The sequence below is a fragment of the Hippichthys cyanospilos genome, chromosome 3 (assembly GCF_059441005.1).
Source record: "Hippichthys cyanospilos isolate Australia breed blue-spotted pipefish chromosome 3, RoL_Hcya_1.0, whole genome shotgun sequence".
Taxonomy (NCBI): domain Eukaryota; kingdom Metazoa; phylum Chordata; class Actinopteri; order Syngnathiformes; family Syngnathidae; genus Hippichthys; species Hippichthys cyanospilos.
The window spans coordinates 26,996,848-27,017,017 of record NC_142371.1 but is presented as its reverse complement, the minus strand read 5'-3'; the positions used below and the strand labels follow the sequence as shown (position 1 = coordinate 27,017,017).

Genomic DNA, 20,170 nt, shown 5'->3' with positions numbered 1-20,170 from the left:
TGAGGACTGACAGACTTTTGGGCTTGGGTTTGTCTCTTTCTGACTAGTGTTTTGTTGTGTTGACGTCTTACATGCTGGCAGTGAGCTGAAGGTCCGGGACGCAAATATTGTCGTCGCCGCAGTCCAGGAGAATATAGGCCTGAGAGGGAGAGCATTGTTATGAAGAAATAAATGCACTACGTTGGATGCAACCCAGTAAATCTCTATCAGGATCCAATAAAATTATTTTGAATATTAAAATGTTATAAAATGTGTTAAAAAGCACTGCTGTTGTGTTCATACATACATGCTCTTGCAGAAAGGTGCTGCTGTAGTAGTTGAGGACCGGTGGGAGCGTCTGGCCCTGAGTGGGAGGAGCCAAGCTATAGTTGAGAGCCAATGTGATGGGAGTTAATTTGTCTCGGAACTCATCTTCCTCCTGTGACACAAAAAAAAAAAAAAAAAGTGAAACTTGGAGAGACAAGGTGGTCTGAAAGTGCCCCTAGTGGGCTCTGCTCACTTTTAGGTAAATGCCATAGTTGAGGCAGGCCTGTGGATGGTCGTGGCCCAGCGTTAGGAGTCCGGTAAGCTGAGCCTGCTGGTTATCCAAGAAGAGGACTCGCTTCACGCCCCCTCGGACACCTTTCAACCAATCCAAATGCAGCTCCGCTCTCAGTACTGAGGAGCATGTGATTGTGATGGATGCAGGAATTGATTTAGTACTTTGGTTCAAAAAGTAAAATGCATATACAGGGGAGTGCAAAAGTAGGTATACGGTGTCATAGTTAAATTGCCAATGTAACTGTCAATTGTAAAAGGACAACTATTTGTTACAATAAAAATGGTTTATCAAGTGAAAATGATCAAATATAATGTCACTAGACTTTAATTCTACTTCTTTTTCTCATATAATTAAGCATCATTTCATTCAAACTGTAAACCTAGTTTCGCACCCCTCTGTATAATCCTTTTTTAAATGGGTAACAGTGATGAAATGCAACATGTATAAAATCTGAATGGTACAGACGAGTCCAAATGTGCTTACCCACAGAACTGGGGATGCCCACACCACTCACTTCTGCACACACGTCCACTCTCAGACTGCAAGATAAATGATGCAGAGTTAATGTTGCGTATAGTTCTCAATGCGGACAAGCTAATGGACTTAATCCAGGTAATTTATTTTGTGGGGCGGTAAATTCCACGGGGAGCATTTCTTTAGACAAACAGACATGGGAGCCTGGGCAACTGTAGAGCATTTCCTCTATTTATGTGTTTGTCGATACGTGTGTATGTGGGTGTGTGTGTGCGTTATCGCCTTTTGATATCAAGGAAACAGTAAAGTGAGCTCCACATTAGGGGCTGCTAATGTCCCGTAATGTAAGGAAGCGTGGGGATACTCTTGAATTAAAACTGCTCAACACGAGGCACAGTTTGTTTAGTTTCACTTCAACATCTCTAATGATGTACTGAGCTCATGTGAGTTGACTCCAAATTCAGCAATTATGAGCTGGATTTCCCGAATGTAATAAATGTGTATAACGCAGATGCTTTAATGCGTGTGGTAAAACACGACCCTTTAAACAAAAAACACCCCGCAGTTATTTTGATTTATCCAGCTGTTTTTTTTTAAGTATTGCAAGTGTTTTATATTGTATGCGCAGTATCTGGGTGGGTGTGCGCCAATGTGATTCATATGCAATATGTGTGTGGCATATCGTACGACATATGGGTATGCAGCAAACAGCCTTAGCACTTTCTTAGTCATGACTGCAGAGAATATGGAATTGTTCCCAAAAACACGTGTGATTTATGACCAAACACATTGTTATTATTAGACATGTTTACTGTAACTCCCCCTCCCCAAGTTATATATTTAATGGGTGAGAACCTTTAAGACATTTTACACCACAGCTTCATTCTCAATCCATCATCCATGGCCTATCTCCTCTTGTAAAATATCAGATAAGCCACTTTTTTTTTTTTTAAATACTGTGACCGATATTTGTCTAACCTCAATCTGTTTTGCCTTTACAAGAACAGCGAGTAACAGGCACTGTCACTAGGGGATGCATGCTTATAAGCATAAAAAAGCTAAATATGAAACACTTGATTGGATCCATTTTTGCAAACTTATTTAAAAAAAAAAATCAAGTGGAATGCATTGTTTGCATATTGAGAAAAAAAAGGGGGTTCGGTTTCTGGATTTTCAGTGGTGAGACCACAAACTACTTAAAAAAAGTGTTAGAGTCAACAGCATTATAATAGCCTGTTCATTTGACAATGTGTTTTGAATAAATATAAATACTAAATGTATCAGTGATTTAAGCTCTTTTTTAACTTTATGACTTGAGCTGAAGTTCCCATAATAATGAGTAATGCAAAGCAAATTTACAATCTGTTTTGGTACATACTGTAATCACATGATGTAATCGTAAAATCCAATAGAAAAGGCAGGCTCCAGCAGCTCAACTGCGACTCTAAATGATTGTCTTTCAAGCCTTGTGATTGGTTAATTGATGAGTAAAGTCAAGATTGCCAAGACAGATCTTGCTGTGTTTTTACAAATTAAGAGCAAACGATTGGAGCGATTTATATTTAAATTGCATTAACGTGACTCCTTTGTAAAATGTTCTAAAGCTTTATTTTGTTACGTTTCATAGGTTACAGATGCACAATGGCATTGACATTACTGTCTCCAGAAATCAGAGATGATGTTACATCATCTATCTTCCAGAATGGCTAAATAAAGCACATCTACAAATGGCGAAAATACATTGCCAATAAAATATGAGGTCACCTTTAATGACATACTAATGGGAGGCCTCAGCTTGATTGAGTCTCGAATATATTTTTGAGGCTGCCGCCTCAACATGTACCTTTGCATATGATAACATATACCAAAGGAAAATATCTGGCACAAACGAAATTGTTAACAAGCTAAACGCATACAAGGCAGCACTGTATAACATGCTGAAGATAAGAACTAACCTTAGCTAGCATGTTTTCCATAGTCACAAGTCATTGAATCAACAAACAAACTAATGTTGGGCATATTATCATGAATGACAACATCATTACAAAGAAAGTACAACTTACAAACGCTCGTGGGTCAGATTTCACAGAAAGACAGAACGACGTGTGTGTCACCGACAGTGACTGCTCTCAACTCAGGCCACACCGTCCTTCCTCACACCCAAAATGTAATATCAACAGTGCCCAGAGGCGGCGCCAGAAAACAAAGATCAAGCAAACAAAAGGATGAACTAAATCAATTCCAAAACATCATTATTTAGGGTGTGGCCCATGCAGCCCGGTACCAGTTGATCCACAAACTGGTGCAGGGCTGTGGACTGGCGGTTGGGGACCCATACTCTAGGCCACTCCTCCCGGCTGATGTCCAAGACACTATTACAATCATTTGCCGTTTAGCTGTCTGTGTAGCATTATTTTGTATCATTTTCACTCCTGGCATTTATTAAATTGACAGCTAATTTGCTGTTCAAAGGTAGATATGCTCTGCCGTAACTGCTTTTTGCCATTCCAGCAAGACCTCTGTGAAGAGTATTCAGTCACACAAATTAATTCTGGTCCTTCATGATTAGCTTAAGAGTAAGCGAGGCTAGTTTTTTGTCTTTCCCTCTTTTAATCATTCCTCATGGTCATTTTATAAAAATGATACTCGTAAGAAATGCAGTTTATTCATCGGCCGATTGTTTCTCTGACCGAATCATTTACAGGGAGGAGTAGCCAGCTAAAGCCCGTTGTTAAATGATCTGCTGCTGACTACCCTTCTGTGACCGACATTAGCAGCCAAGCAAATCCTCCTGGACTTCCATTTCAGGCAAAGCTGTTTTTTCTTCTTTGTCATCCATCGTTTTATTAAATTAACTAATCCTTAGAGGTTGCACTGAATTTTCCCTTGGTGACTGACTATGAAAAACTCGCTGAATTTCTTGGCCTAGTAAAATTGCCTGTCTTTGCCTATTGTTACAAGTCATGACACAAACCGGGTCTGCCATCGCTACAAACGTTCACCCCTTGACCCATGGGCGCCTCCCTTATGGCGTCACTTAATTCTATGTGCCGTTGTTTGATCCTACGTGTGTGTGTGTGTGTGTGTGTGTGTGTGTCATGGCATATCTGGTTCCATACCCACGAACCAGCTTCAGGCCTGTTTATTTGAATTAACTGAGTATTATTATGACACAGCTCCATAGTTTAGTGCTTTTTGTCAATCAGGCTCAAATCTCTGTTCCCGTCTTGGCCGCCGCCAACACTCACACGCCAGCGCACCGTGATGGCAGTGAGCCTAGCACACTTCTCTTGTCCAAACAGTCCCATTTCCACCCCTAATATGTTCAAACCAACGCTAGACGGAGGTGCGGCAGCGGGAGATTTTAGACTCAGGCTTCATTCAACTGTCCAAATTGACCCGCGGGAAAAAAAAATACATTGAAAATACGATTAAACGGCTTCAAATGAATTGAATCCCTAAAGGTGTATGAAATATAGCTTGCTATTGCATTGGAACCTGGCTGATGGCGTATATGTAAAAACAGAGTTCAAATAATTAGATGTGCGTGTATGGTTCTGTGTAAGCGTCAGGATTTTGGCCACCGATTCGGTATTCATTACAGCAGCAGCAGATCTCATTAGTAGCATGTTTGGTTAAGACTTTTATCCATTTAGTTTTAAATCACCAGCATGTATGATAAAAATAATAAGAAAATATTTTTAAATTTTCCTTTCTTCAATCACAGGGGGTTTAATGGAGTTTTCCAGAAAGACAGATTGGAGGATTGTGATGATATTAGGCAAAGAGCTATACTGAAAAATTTGTATTGCTTTTGGTTGATTTTAAATACAGGCAGTAATCAGTTTATGGCAGAGCTTAATTTTTATGACATAACTCAAATTTGTACATAATTCACTATCCTTGTAAAATCATAATTACAGTGAATATTTGTTGTAACATTTTTATGGAGCTGAAGACAACTGACCTCAAAGTGTCCCTATCGAATCAAAACAAACAAAAACGGGGCTGACAAAGAGGTCATATTTTGGTGTGTATGTGCGTACTGTACATAGTGTGTGTCAGAGGTCTTGACAGAAAAATAATTTTTTGGCAGCCTATTAAAAGATATTTCATGGAATAAATTAATGCATAGACAAGATCGTGGTGTAGCAAAACATTAATTATGCATGTTTTCTTTTTCTTCTGGGTAATCTGTAATAGTCTCATATTTCGCATATGAATGCGTAGACATCTTACCAGGTGACCATTGTATCGGTGAGAGGCAGATGACATTGTCTGTCATCAGGATTCAGGATTCTGGGAGTTAGGATCATTTCTGCATCCACTGACACAACTGCTTGCGCCCTATACAAGACACACATTTATATGCCACAACACAATTGAATGGAGGCTATTTTGAGAGGTCAGCCTGCACTTTTAAAGAATCAAGGGCAAGGTCTTGCATTACCTGTACACTGACACCTCTCCGGCACCAAATGACCCCACGATCAAGTCTGCATGGGGGAGAGAAAAGGGCGGAGACGGTAAATAAGAATGTTTCAAAGAGGGCCACAGATGGGATTGATTTTAAGTCCTCAAACAATCTTCATCAACACACACTCCTCCTGTTTAATGCACAAGGACACAGTATGAGGTGCGGCTATCACTCCACTCTCGCTTTTTACCACCGACCCAGCTCAGACTAAATTCAGACACCCCCCCAAAAATGTGCAAGTGTATGTTTATATTTTGGCTACATCGTTCCGCATTATTAGGCAGCAACGCAACCCGCAAAACATAGCAACACAATCTCATTGTCAGCAGCTATTTGTTGTTTTTAAGGATTTTGGGACAAACGCCTAACTTTTAAGTATCTGTCGGATTTTAGAAGAATGCGGGTATTTAATGCGTGCGGTCAAGGAGACACATACCAATGAAAAACTCACATACACAGACTGATTAAAACAATCTGTCAATTGTAAAAAGAGGCACTTAATTGATACAAGCCACCAAAACCAGACACAGTCAAGCTAAGTTAACTTGATCCTGCAAAAGAAATCCCCATGGAGAGTCACAACTAATGAGAGTTCTATTTTCATATAGTCAATTAATCACTTGTGTTTTTACAGTTGGCCAATGCATTTTTTTGGGGCAGAAAGTGGGAAAACCAGGTTGGATGCTGTGATTGACAAATGATATTGCACTTGCAATCAAAATTTGGTTGACTTAATATATGCAAGAATATTACATATACAGATACAGTGGCTTTGTGGTTTGTGTGTCTGTATTTGAAACATGCAGTAAAAATCAACTTGTCAGTACAGTATTTCATGAATAGTTAACAGACACAAAATATGACTAGGGTTATTGTGTTAACAGGTAACAGATGAAAGCCCATCAAAAAGAGAACGTTCGCCAAGTGAAATGGCTGGGAGCTAGTAGTGCTGTCACCATTATCAACGTGTTATAACAAGTTTTAAACACATATTTGAGGACATTTTTTTTGTGGTGAAAAAAAAATAGTTATCATAACTGTCCTCCAAGCCCAAATGACATGAAAAAAAACTTGCCTATATAGTTTCATTGTACCCACGTCGTCATTCTTTGTGGTATGTGTGTGCGTGTCCTTACCAATGTATTTAAGAAAGTGACTAACGAAATTGGAAAGAGTCACATCTGTTTCGTCTTTGCCTGAAAGCACAGCATTAAACATTTAGGCCCAGTCCTTAGTCCCCCAGGGTGCTATGTGCCGCTATGTGTGGCTGTGACAAGAAAGGACCTCGAAATGTGACTGTTGTGGGGCATTTGGAGCTGTATGGAGAGGGAGCGGGCTCGTGGAAGCACAATGAAAGGCGGGGGAAGGGGGGATTGTGTACTTGGCCTTTAATAGGCTGCGATCTGTGAAAGCCATCAGGGGTAAGGTGTGTTTTTCACCAGATGCTGAGAGATTGAGGGAACCACCTTGCTCCTTAGTTTCTTGGTCCCTCTGGTTGCATTTGGGCTGTAGAAGGTGGAAACACCATCCTTGCAATTGCCAGGTATCTTTCCTTCAAACCGCTCTGTGATTTGAGGGTTAAATGGAAGCCTCATATTAAAACAATGGCTTACATTTCCGTCTATGTCGATCCTTTTGTACAAGTGCCCAAGGTTTTAACGGAGCCCTCTCTTGGTGACCGAAACTCTTGAGCTGATGGTGTCCACCTATTGCTAAGAAAGCATGAGCTCCGAGCAGAGTTTAGACAGACTGTCAAGCTGTCACTGGGAGGACGTGCTGACTGCAGGCAAAACTGCGGGGGACCCGCAGCGATGAGGTGAGGTCAAAAGTCAATGGCACTCAGTGGAAAAGAAGGTGGTTTCAGAGGAGATGCTCGGGATTTCTTCGTTCTTGGGTGTCTGTGTGGGATTGTAAGATATTCAGTGACTTATTTGTGCAAGTGCATTGGGAGATGGGTTTTCCATATGATTTGCAACATTATACGGTAATGAATAGCTGACAAATATTATTTCTGGAGTATTTTCCCTATCTGCGCTATTTTCGCAAGTTGAAAGAAGTTTGCAATAAATTTGGACTTGATGACAAACGTAACGGCCGCATAACACCACACACATTGATGAACACTGACGTGACTCTGTAAATCAGCCCGCCTGTGTGACTGGCAGGTAAACGTTGCCCATTTTTCACCTTTCACCCAAGATGCGGCGAAAAGGTATCCACAGGGAATCTGAGTGTGATTCAGTGGCTGACCCTCAACCCGTGTTCCTGCAAGCGCTACAACACATTTAATGAAATATTGTCTCCGTGTTTTCAGTCAAAGGCCTTTACACACTGGGGTGCTTTTTTTATTGAAACATTGTGTTTCTAGAGCAAGCAACACAGCAACATGTGTACTTTGTAGCTTTAAACGTCAAATGAGGAAGAGAGTTTGGACAAAGGAGCAGACAGGACAGGGACGTTGGAAAAGAAGAATGTCTTAGCACACAAAAAAAATGCAACATAAGCAAAACTAAGATTAGACTCAGAGACAAAACTCGTAAAAAGAAACTTAACTAGAAACTAGAAAGATAGTTTGACAAGACAGCTTGACATTCTGACAATGTGTCACTGAGAACTTACATACAGCATCCATACTTTCAAATACCAAATCTAAATGACACAATAGGTAAACTAACAAACCATAGCAACTGCACATTGAAAATACATCAAGGAACAAACCAGTCTCAACAGTAAATACATACAAGCCCTAGTACGTCAAAGGAAATGACTACATAAAATGACAAAAAAGTCAAAATTACAAATACATGACCACAGCAAGGTGACTAGATTAGCGTCTAGTCGCCAATGAGGCAATGCCAGGCCGGGCGCGGATGACCCCAGGGAAAAGGATTTGTTTTTGCCATGTGAAGTGTAACTATGACAAAATATGTTGTCATCTTTTTTTCAAGCACTTAGATGTACTTGGTTTTTTTCTGATTCGGCATATCTTTAACCTGAATAAATGCTGTAAAAAAATAGTTAACAGCTTTTGAAGGTCAGTTACAGTTTTAGGTATACTTTTTTACACACCTTTTATAGGTAATAATCTTATTTATGGCGTATTGGAGGGGTTGCAAAATGTTTTCTCTTTTTTAGGGGGAGGGTGCAAGTAAAATTGAGAAGCACTGTTGTAATGTGACTTCTACGGAACTGCAGATGAAAACTAGCTTACTTACATACATGATTAATATGCACTTTTCCCTTTAAATATATGTTACAAATTACAGCTGAAAATGGCAAAACAAGCTTTGTATCCTTTTTTTTAGTGTCCTAATCATCTTGAAATCATTTTTATTTTAACTATTTTTTTTTTTTTTAGTATTTATGCATTCTTAGTCGTTTCAATACATTTTTTATCTCTTTTGCATCCGAATGTCAGCGATTGGATTTGTCAAACTTTTTAGGTGTTGTGTCTTTGCTTGTGTAAAGCCCATTGCATTGCCTTGTGTTTGCAGTGTGCTATATAAATAAACATGCCTTGCCTATATTTTTCCCACTACCCTCAGTTTCCTACTGAAAGCATTCAAATAAAAACAAATGTAAACGACACCGCCCTCAATTGGAGCTAAAAGCAGCTCCAATGAACATTAATAGCGACTCTCAGGCCTCCTGGTTCCCTCATAAGTTTGATCAAACATTTTTGCATCCTTTGAACAGTGTGACTTTACTAGCCTGCAAACGACTTACCATGAGTGTGTGCCTCACTTCCGTCTAGCGACGCCTTAATGACAGGCGACACGCTTAAAGGGCACATGCCACCCAGCGCCTCAAACCAACTTCCTGCTGCACCAAAATTTCAACCTGTTACCCTTGTATTTTGCATTTACCGCACAGTCTTTTTAATTGCAAGATTTCTAATTAGCAGTTACGCTACAGTAAGTCTCGCACTGACAAGGTACCGGAAAACACACCCTAGACCGCTAATGAAACGAATCAAAAGCCACTCAACATCCGTGTGTTCAGGCATAGAAATGTCCATCGCTATGGCCACATGCACACAAAAAGGGGAAGGGGTGGTGCAAGTAAAGAAAAGGTAAAGTTAATTGTGATCTTATCCTTGGAGTAGGGTGGTTCCAAATTGAGCTAGTAAAAATGAGCTAGTAAAACAGTGATTTTATAGCCCTGCTTTGTTTTAATGGCTTATATTCCCTCAGATGTAAACAAGTGTGTATACAAACTGCTTTACACGTAAAGAGGTCTACTTTTCAATTCGATTAAATGGCAGAGGTTTGTACTTAATGTGAAAGCGGTGATTCAATTAGGCCCTGCTTTAATGACTAAACCTTATTGGAGAAATGCATTACGTGGAGGGATGGAGTGGGTGATGGGGGATGTATAGGAAGGAAAAATGGATAGATAGATAAATAGATAGACAGACAGACAGACAGACAGACAGACAGACAGACAGACAGACAGACAGACAGACAGACAGACAGATAGATAGATAGATAGATAGATAGATAGATAGATAGATAGATAGATAGATAGATAGATAGATAGATAGATAGATAGATAAACTCCAAGTAAAGAATGGGTTGGGTTCATTGGCACAGCTCCTTGGCAGCCGTCCTTGTAAATGATGACTTTAGCAGAGCGAGCCGAGGGAGGCAACAAAGGAGAACATGGCAAAAGGAGGACGGATGAAATGTAGAGGTCAGGAATGAAGAGGAGGGAGGATGTAATAGGAGCAGCTGGAAACCAAAGGGAAAGGGAGGGATTTGCAACTTTAAGGGGGAATTTTGATGATACAAACACAGACAGCACGCAGAGCCAGACTGGCCAGGTTATGTTTTTACCTGGGTACTGGTTGTGGTCCAGGTCCTGGCCTCCTCGTAGGGTGAACCCAAAACCAGGCAGGCCGCCGGCAGGGTCGGAGGACGCTTTTAGCTCTTGGCTCAGGGTCAGGCCACGCGTCGTTGCATCTCTGTGTCCATTGAAGATCAATACACGTCCGCCGCGATCCTCTCCACCAAACGGACAGCCCACTGCCACGTCTGAGAGATGACACACATGCATATGGTAGAGACATCAGCACGGTTCCGGTCCCTTTGAGAGCAAAGCAGGGGAAAACATTCCCAGCGACCTTCGTCTACCTGCCCCCATGACGATATGAGTAAGCTCTTCAGCATCCTTTCAAATCACTGCCATTGGTTTAGCTATTAATTATGTCTTTCTTTGACATATTTTGGCCATCACAGGTATCTCTGTATTTGAGCCAGCTTGGATGTTGAAATCTAATCCCAACTGTCTCATAAGAATTTGACAGAAATAAAAAATGCAAGTGCTTTTCCATGGCACGTCACTGAAGGGCTAAACTGCAACTAATTCGACAAACAAGGAGCACACACCACTGAGAACAAATGACATTATATTTTATAGAGAAATAACTGAGAAATGTAAAGCTATGGCAAAAATCAAAACAACTCAAATGACACTAGCATCAGTTGGCTATTAGCAGCCAGTGCCTGTTGAAGCTAATAGCAGCATGCGTTAAATTAGGTTGTTACGGCATCATTTTCAATTAAAGAAGGGATCGGGCTGAACCATTGTCCAAGTCCATCCTTGTTTACATACAGGAATGTGGTCATAGGCGAGCGCTCATAATTTTGAGGCTGATGTGCGAACAACTCATCCATCGTGCCATCACGTGCTATTGATTTGACTAAAGTACTATTGTTAATTAAATGATAATGGCTTCTTGTGGCTCTTTTATCACACAATGCAATCAAAGTGTAAATTTAGCTGATATTGTTTTCTTTATAACAGGAAAAATTATGCTTATTTAGCTCATCCTAAAGAATGGAAGAAATGTTTTTCTTTCTATGTTCAGGAAGTTATTGCTGTTCCTGCAACAGTTATTATTCTTTACCACGGCCTGAATGCTAACTCATTTCCTATCATCCCTTAGCATTTTTACTGCTCAATAATAAGTAAACTAAGCTCCAGGCGGAATGAATTGTTTCAATTTTGCAGAAAGTAGGGTTAACCAGTTTTGTCTTCAAGATTAGGCAACCGTCTCCCAGCTCTTGCTCCATATCTTCAGGATAAACATAAGAAGCCTCACTGATCTTCTCATCTAAATCTTGGCGCGACAGCAGGTAAGAACATTTCCAAAAAAGGTCAAACTATTACTACAAACTGTTGCAGATGGATTCCACACATACAGTGGAAACACACACACACACACACACACATACAGTACATAAATCAGCATACATAAGCACCTGACCTCTTGTAACAAGTCTGATCATTATATTCAATCAGTTTTGGTGCATATTTGTATGAACCTACACAAGGGAACAACTCCATCTTATAGTGCATAAACACCTCAAGACATCCTGTTTGTCTCTGGAGCTGCTCAGCCTAAGTCAGTCTAAACAAGTAGTTCCACATGAAGCGGCGTGAAGAGTGGATAAGTGCATCCATGTGTCTATATACTGTATACAGTATACACCGTACGTATGGAATACACTGTAGTGGTACAGTATACACTGCATCAGTAAGTTGCTGTGTGCGTTCATCTAAATACATAATTGCACAACTGCGTGTGTAAAAAACACAACATACACACGCACTATTTTGTGAAAACTTGTCTTGCAGGCTTTAAATAATGACAACGGTCTCATGCTCACCTGATTCAGATATTTTTATAATGTTGATTATGGAATGGTTATTCATGTGGCTAGACAAATATGACTTATTTTTCTTTGAACATTAAGATTGTGATCAGGGTTAGGGCATTATAGCGTTTTACTTTAGCCTTAAGTCTTTCTGTATATTGAGATATGTACTGTATAAACTGACAAACAGTGTACATACTCTCTTTCCCTCTCTTTCTCTCTTTCTTGCTTTCTCTCTCGAAGAGAAATTATATACACATAATAAATCAACACATTATATACAGTATATATGATAAGTTTTCACAAAATCAGGCTTATGTCTTTGAAAACTGAGATATTGATTTTATACGTTCTAATTGCAAACTTGATTCCCTTCAATAACAATAATAGTTTGAATGCGTTTTCCCCAAAACTGAGGATTTCAACATTCAAATCGCTGTAAAATTGTATTTTTTCATCCGATTCAGACCAATTAGACCTTAAATTTGCCTCATCATCCAATAGGAGAACAGTATCTAGATGCATTACACTCAAATCGCATATTGCATGTTTATGCCGAACAAAACCATGTTAAACCAAGTAGGTACCGTGCATTGGAAAATGGGGTCGCAATTGGACAGATGTCATCAAAAGCGGCTCCAAAAATGCGGCAAAGATATTAGGATAGAGTACAGTGTTGTACTCTGTGTTTTTACATGGAACACCACTGTAATGATGTCACAGTCATCACAGAGATTAGTATGTGCAGTTGTGACAGGATGTGAATTGAGATGATTAAAAATAAAAACACATGGCTTCACAGACCGTCAACTCTGCTGCTCTCATCTGGTTTAAACAGCTGATTCTAAACAAAACGTGAGGCTAAGCGCACGCTTGGATGGGTCTCTTTCTTCTAGGGATGCACAAAATTGTGTGATGACATCTGCCAGTGATTACGTACAAATGGAAAAAAATGAGGGTACAGGTATGTTTTTTCACACTTAAACAATTCGACATGCGCAAAAATAATCACTGACGATTCAAATTGCGAAGCCTCCGTGACGATCGTGAGGTCATCCCCAATAATGGAATCACGACGACACGGGTGTGCACTCATTAGATTAAAAAAAATGTCCACACGTGTCACTAAGAGCTTCTTTTGCAGCCCCTGGGAGCTTGTCGCATCCTGACAGACAGCTTGATGTGATTTATGTCGCCCGTCAGTGAAAGCCTCGCTATCGATCCTCTGGTTATTGATCTGATAGTTTAACGGGGCCGAACGCACATTAACAGACTGGTGTCCATTATTAAGTAAAACAAGAATGACTTGGATGGATTGTCGTAGGTAAAGGCCCAGATGTGTATCCGTCGACCATGAAGACCTCGGCTCCGTGTACAATGGAGCTTCGGGCTGGTGTGCATGTGTGAGAATCCAATCAACGTGAGGATAAAACAAACACACTGAGGAAAAATGAGCTCTGGGCTCCAGGACAGAAATTCACTCCCAGATGATTTCTATCTCAAGGCACATGTGGAGGGTTAAAAATAACTTGCTCAGACAACAAGGATTTTACCTTGCACAACACGGGCGGAACCGAGCTTTCATCGCAAGACTTCCTGGCCTGTCGAACCGGGCTCATGTTTGAGCTTTTGATGGGATTTCCTCTGTCACAGACCAAACAGTCCAGAACGTACAGGAAATGCAGAAAAAGATCTGTCATCAGCTTTACCTTTGTGCAGAATTGGCAGACGGGGGAGGGGGGGGTCACAATCCCTTTAACACCTGTTTAAATGTGAGCACCACTCTGAAAGTGTAAACAGCCGTTCACTGCGCTTTGGCGAACACAATGGCTGAAGGTTGAGGGAAAGGTGAACTGCTTTGTGTTTATTATTTCATTTCTAAACAAAGAAAGCCCTTCTAAATATAATCTTGTGAGGGCTTTCGGATTAATTTAGACAAAGTCAAATCTAAATTGAGGGAATTCGAGTGCGAGGGGTGCACGTACTGCGGGTGGGCGAGTATCGGTGGTGGAGGCCAACTTTTTTCAAATGTGATGAGCAAATGGTTTGAAAGGTTGACTTCTTTAATATTACCTCTTTGAATGTAATTTTGGTTTACAATATACATATTCATGATGCGATGAGATGCGTTTTCACAAGACCAGGGTTATGTCGCAGAAAAAGTTAGTTCGTTTTGAGTTATTGACAAAAGTATGTACACATATGAATGAAAAATGTTGCTTGAGACCGGCTGCCCACCTCACGCCAGGGTGGTCTGAGCGGTTTTGATTGCATGAGTGGAACACAAATCCCTTGTCAAAAACCCCAAATTCCTCAATTTTCCTCTAATCCCATCACATTTGTTTTGTACAAATAACTCTGAAATTCTGGTGAGCACAGGCTCCATTGAATATGTTGAACAAAACACACTAGTATTTTTTCTCATTATATTATTTGATAAACTAGATGGCATGAATGCCCTAATATAGAAATTGGCTCATAAATATTCTTTGTAATATTGATGTCATAATCCTATAATAACAAGGTCAGGTTTTTGTTATTATCTGCCACTTCTATTTCAGCCTCAAGCCAAAAATGTCAAAGATTGTGAAGTATTTGAGGAGGCGTTGTTTTTGTTCCTCTCTCATTTGTTTGTGTTACTCAGATAAATCTCATCCATCTTAATTTATTTTGTATCATTTCTTTCCCACACTTTTTTTTTTCCACGCCTTCATCTTACCATTGTATCCGTCATTGTTGATGTCTCCCAGGGGTGCTATGGCTGTGCCGAAGCGCCCGAAGGTGTGCGTGCCGGTGAGGGTGACGGGTCCTGAGAAGGTGAGTGGAGCCTTCTGCAAGTAAATGTAGACCCTCCCCACTTCTTTGGGCTTGCTTTCCATCTCTCTCTCCATGTAAAGGGGGGCTCCAACAAGCACATCATCCATCCTGGATGCACAAGGAGGAGTTCAGGCAATACTTGCATACAGTACATTCAGATATCATTTGGTCCACTTACCCATCTCCGTTCAGGTCAGTTACAGCCACTGAGTAGCCAAAATAAGAAGCCATCTGAGGAAAAGAGCAAGCGTACATATTATACATCATAAATATGTGTCTACCAATCTACCAATTTCAATATGGGGAAAATGGTCAATGACCTAAATGGCCTAACATTTAGGTCAGAAATGGTAAAACATTTGCTCTTACTTTCTAACAAGTTATTTAAACTCAAATTTATATTCCAATAGCAAGGTTATCAGTTGCAAACAACTGAATACCAAAACAACTACATCATTCCTGGTCATGTCAACCATTGTTGACATTGGTAGAACAGTAGTATCATTTCTTACTGAGTGACACTTTGCCAATTAAAATTTAGCAACATTTTAAAGTTAAATGCTAGATGGGGGGGCCACCTGGTGGTTAGCACGTCTGCCTCACAGTTCAGAGGTCCTGCGTTCAAATCCAGCTTGCGTCAGCCTTCCTGTGTGGGTTTTGCATATTCTCCCCGTGCTCGCATGGGTCCTCTCCGAGGACCTCGGTGTCCCCCGACATTCTAAAGCTGCATGCTAGGTGTATCTGACACTCCAAATTTCACTTAGACGTGATTGTGAGTGTTTGTTTGTCTCTGTGTGCCCTCCAATTGGCTGGCAACCAGTTCAGAGTGTCCCCGCCTACTGCCCATAGACAGCTGTGGTAGGCTCAGCAAGCCAGCGACCGTAATGAGTATAAGCGGCTATAAAAAATGGATGGATGGATGGACATTAGTTGGGAAATTAACTTATTGGAATTAATGGGAGTACCTTATTACAGAACAAGGAATAACATTTGGTTACCTAAACTTGAATGAAAATGTAAACACATCTTAATTTACGGCAGAAGAACCATAGGATTTCTACAGGCCAGTCCATAAAGAAAGGTCATTAAAAATAACTAGAATGTTTAAAAAATAAGATGTGTGGGGACTTCCACGTCATCTCTGCATTTTCACATCCAAAACATGCATGTTAGTTTTAATGAGGACTCTAAATTATCAGCCAAAAATTTTCACAATGCATATAAACCAAACATTTTTATGAATTAAAAAGTGTTCAATCGAATATTTCTTCAATTCCATCAGCTAAATATCCATGGAAGCTTTCTATGGAGTGACTTCCATAATAGCTCGATAAAGAATATGAGACAAGTTTATTCTTTCATTCATATTAATTTAATATCAAAAGTGAATTTGTGCTCTGAGGCCGATTCATACTTTGCATTTGAAAAGGTATGCCTGTGGAATTACAGTGACCATGCCGCTGCTCCTACCTGCTCTCCAGTGAAATTGTGAATGAAGGTCAGGTTGGTAGAGTTGATCATCACAACCTAAAAAGACAGAAAGACCACTTGTGATGACTCGGCAGGTTTCGCCCTGACCGCACAGCATACCAGACAAACGAAACAATATGAAAATAAATTACAACAGAAAACAAAAATGCCTTTCTTTTGATTCTGTCCCCCCCCATTACCATCTTTTGTGCTACCCTTTAACCCCCCTTCTTGCCTCCTCCTTCCCCAAAAAGTAAGCCTGCTTGTGGGGAGAGATAGAGGGGGAGGCTGAGAATTCCTTCATAAGACCTAAAATAACAACCACATGGGGACAGCCGGCGGCCTAATGCACACACTTATACTGATGCACACACACACACTTACGCGCACAAACATTCGCATATGTTGTAAAGACACACTAAACCAAGATTGATTTACAAACTGAAAAAGAAATGCAGATAAACATAAATATCAAATTCATAACATTAAATGTTAACAAGTCCCAGTGGGACGGTTGTCTGAAACATGAAAACAAGCAACATGCACCCCCTATTACACTCATTATACCAATGTTGCATTCTCTCCCAGGCCTAAAACACACACTGCTGCAGAGTGCACTCTGCGTGCACTGTGATTGAGAGGGGAAAGGGGGGCGAGTCGTGTGTGTGAAGGCGGGTTAGCGGGGTGACACCGGGTCAGTGCCCTCCACATGTAGCGGAAGCAGTGTGTCATTAGGGAGGACGGACACAGTCAGCCCCGGGGACAAGTTCCCATAAGAGCAGACACCAGTGAAACACAGTGCTGTATAGAGCACCCATTTGGTACTTGGAAAATTTCTTCCTGGCTCTACGTTGACACACCGGTTTTTTAAAGAGTGATGATACTTGACAAGTTCAGGGTCTAGGTCTAAAAGTGGTGAACCACAACTATCCACCATCAGACTCAGTGTATTGTTCTACAGCCTTTACAAAAAGAGAGATTCCTCTTGTTGTTGTTGTGACGATGATGATGGTGGTGGCGGTGGAGGAACAGAGTGCTGTGTATTAGGCTGAGATGACTGTGGTAAAATCTGGAAACACTTTCCCATTCGTTTGTCACATAGTCGAAGCGGTGGCGATGCATGGGATGCAGTCCTCAGGTTGAATCAAGTGTTTGTGGCAAGTAACAACACCTTTCGAGGTATAACAATTAATCAATGACTAATTGAATATCAAATTAATTCATAATTATTAGGGGAAGCAGCAAATTTTCAGCCATTCAAAATTTTTGCATGAAAAAAAAAAAGCATTTTCCATTTTCAGACAAAAGACAAAAAATCTGAAACATTACATCCGAAAACAGGATGCTGTGATGTGGCAAAAAGCAGAAAGCGTCTTCCTGAATCCCACACAAACACAAATGAGGAGTGTGCCATTGTTTGGTAGGCAACTGTTATAGAATATTACGGAGGACAGCATCAAAATAAACACTCCAAATAAGATAGTGAGGACAAAGCAATAACAGTAGTCCATTGTGACTACATGTATGTAGTTCGAGCTCAAACTCCAACAACACAATCGCAAAATCACCCAAGATAACTCTACAATGGATTAATCATCAAAACTAGCATAACTGTGTTTTATTGCTTTAATCATTGCGAATATAACAGGAGAGCAAGGTAAACATCTTAGCCCGGGCACATCAGGAGCAATAATGGCAAACAGCAAAGGCACACACATGTAGTATGATGTGCTTTTAGTGAGCTTAATAGTAGAATTTAGCCCAGTTTGTTTGTGCTTGTTTTTTTTGTTTCTTTTTTTTGGAAAAAAAAAATATCTGCATGTCACGCATAGTCATGCTACCTACCAAAAGCATCTTTGCAATCTACTCGTTGGCTGCAATTGGCGTATTTAGGTATTCAGTCAAGTATGGTGGGGTGCTAGGCTTATGAGGTCAGTTCCCGCAATAAGTTGTAATGTGTTGTAGTCTATCAATAACCTATGCGGCCATAATTACAGGAAATATTTGCATGAAATCCATCTCTAGGTCATGAATAGAGTGTTCCCTTGCTACTTTGTGGTTCAGTTATTGCGTTTTCAATCTATCCAAGCCTTTCATCTGTGACCCTCAATTGCGGTTTTCCCTCACTGTTTTGAGGCTTTTCTTGCTATTTTCTTTTCCGAGCCAGACCAATCATGAAATATCTATTTTTTAGGTGAAACATTTTCTTGATTTGTTTCAGTTATTTAACTAAGATCTATTCTGACTGTGCAAGAAAACGGTACTTGTTTTCATTACTTTTTTTTAAAAGATATGCTAGTCTATTAGTGTAGTTTTCCTGTACAGTATTTTAATATTTTTTTCATATGAATATTTTTCATATATTTCCTATGTTTACATTGTAATCATTAGATCCTAATACTATCAATATTGTTTCAAAAATATCAAAACTTCTATACATACATGACTTGTTGTACTCACAATTTGCACATATGCAAAGAGGACTAAGTAGAAAAAAAATCAACAATATTTTCTCAGAATATAATAAAAATGATAGACTTTAGCCATCTAATCCACCAGAGCCCACAACACTGAGTTGATTACAAAATTAAATGTTACAATTGCACTACGTGTCTGTGGAGCAAATTGCAACAGGAACTTATTTTTCCCTTGGGAGGTTTGCACATGAGTTCAGGGGTCACTCAAATGCGCTGAGGGCACTTTGATCGTAAAGGTTCTGAACTTATTGTATGATTTCCTCCCAAATCCTTGGAAAAACACACAAATCTCAAGTACTTTTCGCATTTCAGCGTCCATACTCACATATCCAAAGTTCTGCGCTCCTCTCGGCACGCCGGCTATGAGCTCTGAAAAATTCCAAAATAGACTTGAATTAGTGCGCGTGTGGGAAAGACTTATAATCAAAGACGAGGGTTCGCCGGAGGTTTGTCAAAGGCTTTAAACTCTAACCAGCGCACTAACTGTGAGAAAAGAAGAGCTGAGAACACACTGTTGTCATGGTGACTGATGAGTGCAGTGCAATTAACATCTTGGGGCGATCAGAGACCCTTTGCTTTCCTGTCCTCCAGCTCTTTCCTTTAACCACAAAGTCATAAAGTACAACTTCCAAGCCCTGTTCAAGTTATGAAGAGCTCTTCGTTGTGAAGACTCACAAGTGAGTGCCGCACCACAACACTTGCAGCCAAAGGCTGGTGTAACTTTTAAGACTCTGACATGTGTTGTGCCGGAGGGCCTTTGAGTTGGGCATTGGGGGTTCATAAAAGCAACCTCATTCAGTAAAAATCCCACTAAATGGTGATTAGCATCGAGGCGCCAATAGATATGCCATAACAAATGGAGGCAATGGCATCGGGAGCAATGTTGTCTTTAACGATCCATCCTTCTTTTGGTCTTTATTGACAGTTCCCTGGTGAAAGGAGTCAAACTGAGTGATGCAACCTTGTAATTGCCTAATCCAAAATAGGCTTTATATATTGTTTTTTAATTATTTGTTACACGCACAAACAAACATATATACATAGTTTTGAGTGCTGGTATTTTGGCGTAATTAAGTTGAGAGGTACTGTATTTATTTGATGGAGACATTTATTCATTCTACACTGCGACACCTGTTTTGCAGTTATAATCCACCTATTGGAGGATTGCACCGCCCCAAAAAAATCTTTACGAATATAAGATGATGAAATCCTAAACCCTTTCCGCAGATGCTCATTAGATATTTTTATTTAAGTC

The 20,170-nt window shown here is 40.2% G+C and overlaps 1 protein-coding gene across 3 annotated transcripts in view; it reads right to left on the bottom strand.

Annotated features, from left to right (window-relative positions):
• The window catches only part of LOC148426601 (integrin alpha-8-like), a 48,825-nt gene that overhangs the window by 12,246 nt on the left and 16,409 nt on the right, over window positions 1-20,170 (bottom strand). For all 3 annotated transcript variants that reach the window (XM_088410205.1, XM_088410207.1, XM_088410206.1), the window contains 11 exons: window positions 19,241-19,284; window positions 16,439-16,495; window positions 15,147-15,199; window positions 14,871-15,076; window positions 10,328-10,525; window positions 5,466-5,511; window positions 5,255-5,362; window positions 1,025-1,080; window positions 500-657; window positions 287-418; window positions 72-139 (listed from right to left, as the gene is read on the bottom strand). In XM_088410205.1, coding sequence (XP_088266331.1) covers window positions 72-139; window positions 287-418; window positions 500-657; window positions 1,025-1,080; window positions 5,255-5,362; window positions 5,466-5,511; window positions 10,328-10,525; window positions 14,871-15,076; window positions 15,147-15,199; window positions 16,439-16,495; window positions 19,241-19,284 — 1,126 coding nt within the window. The remainder of the gene's footprint in view (window positions 1-71; window positions 140-286; window positions 419-499; window positions 658-1,024; window positions 1,081-5,254; window positions 5,363-5,465; window positions 5,512-10,327; window positions 10,526-14,870; window positions 15,077-15,146; window positions 15,200-16,438; window positions 16,496-19,240; window positions 19,285-20,170) is intronic.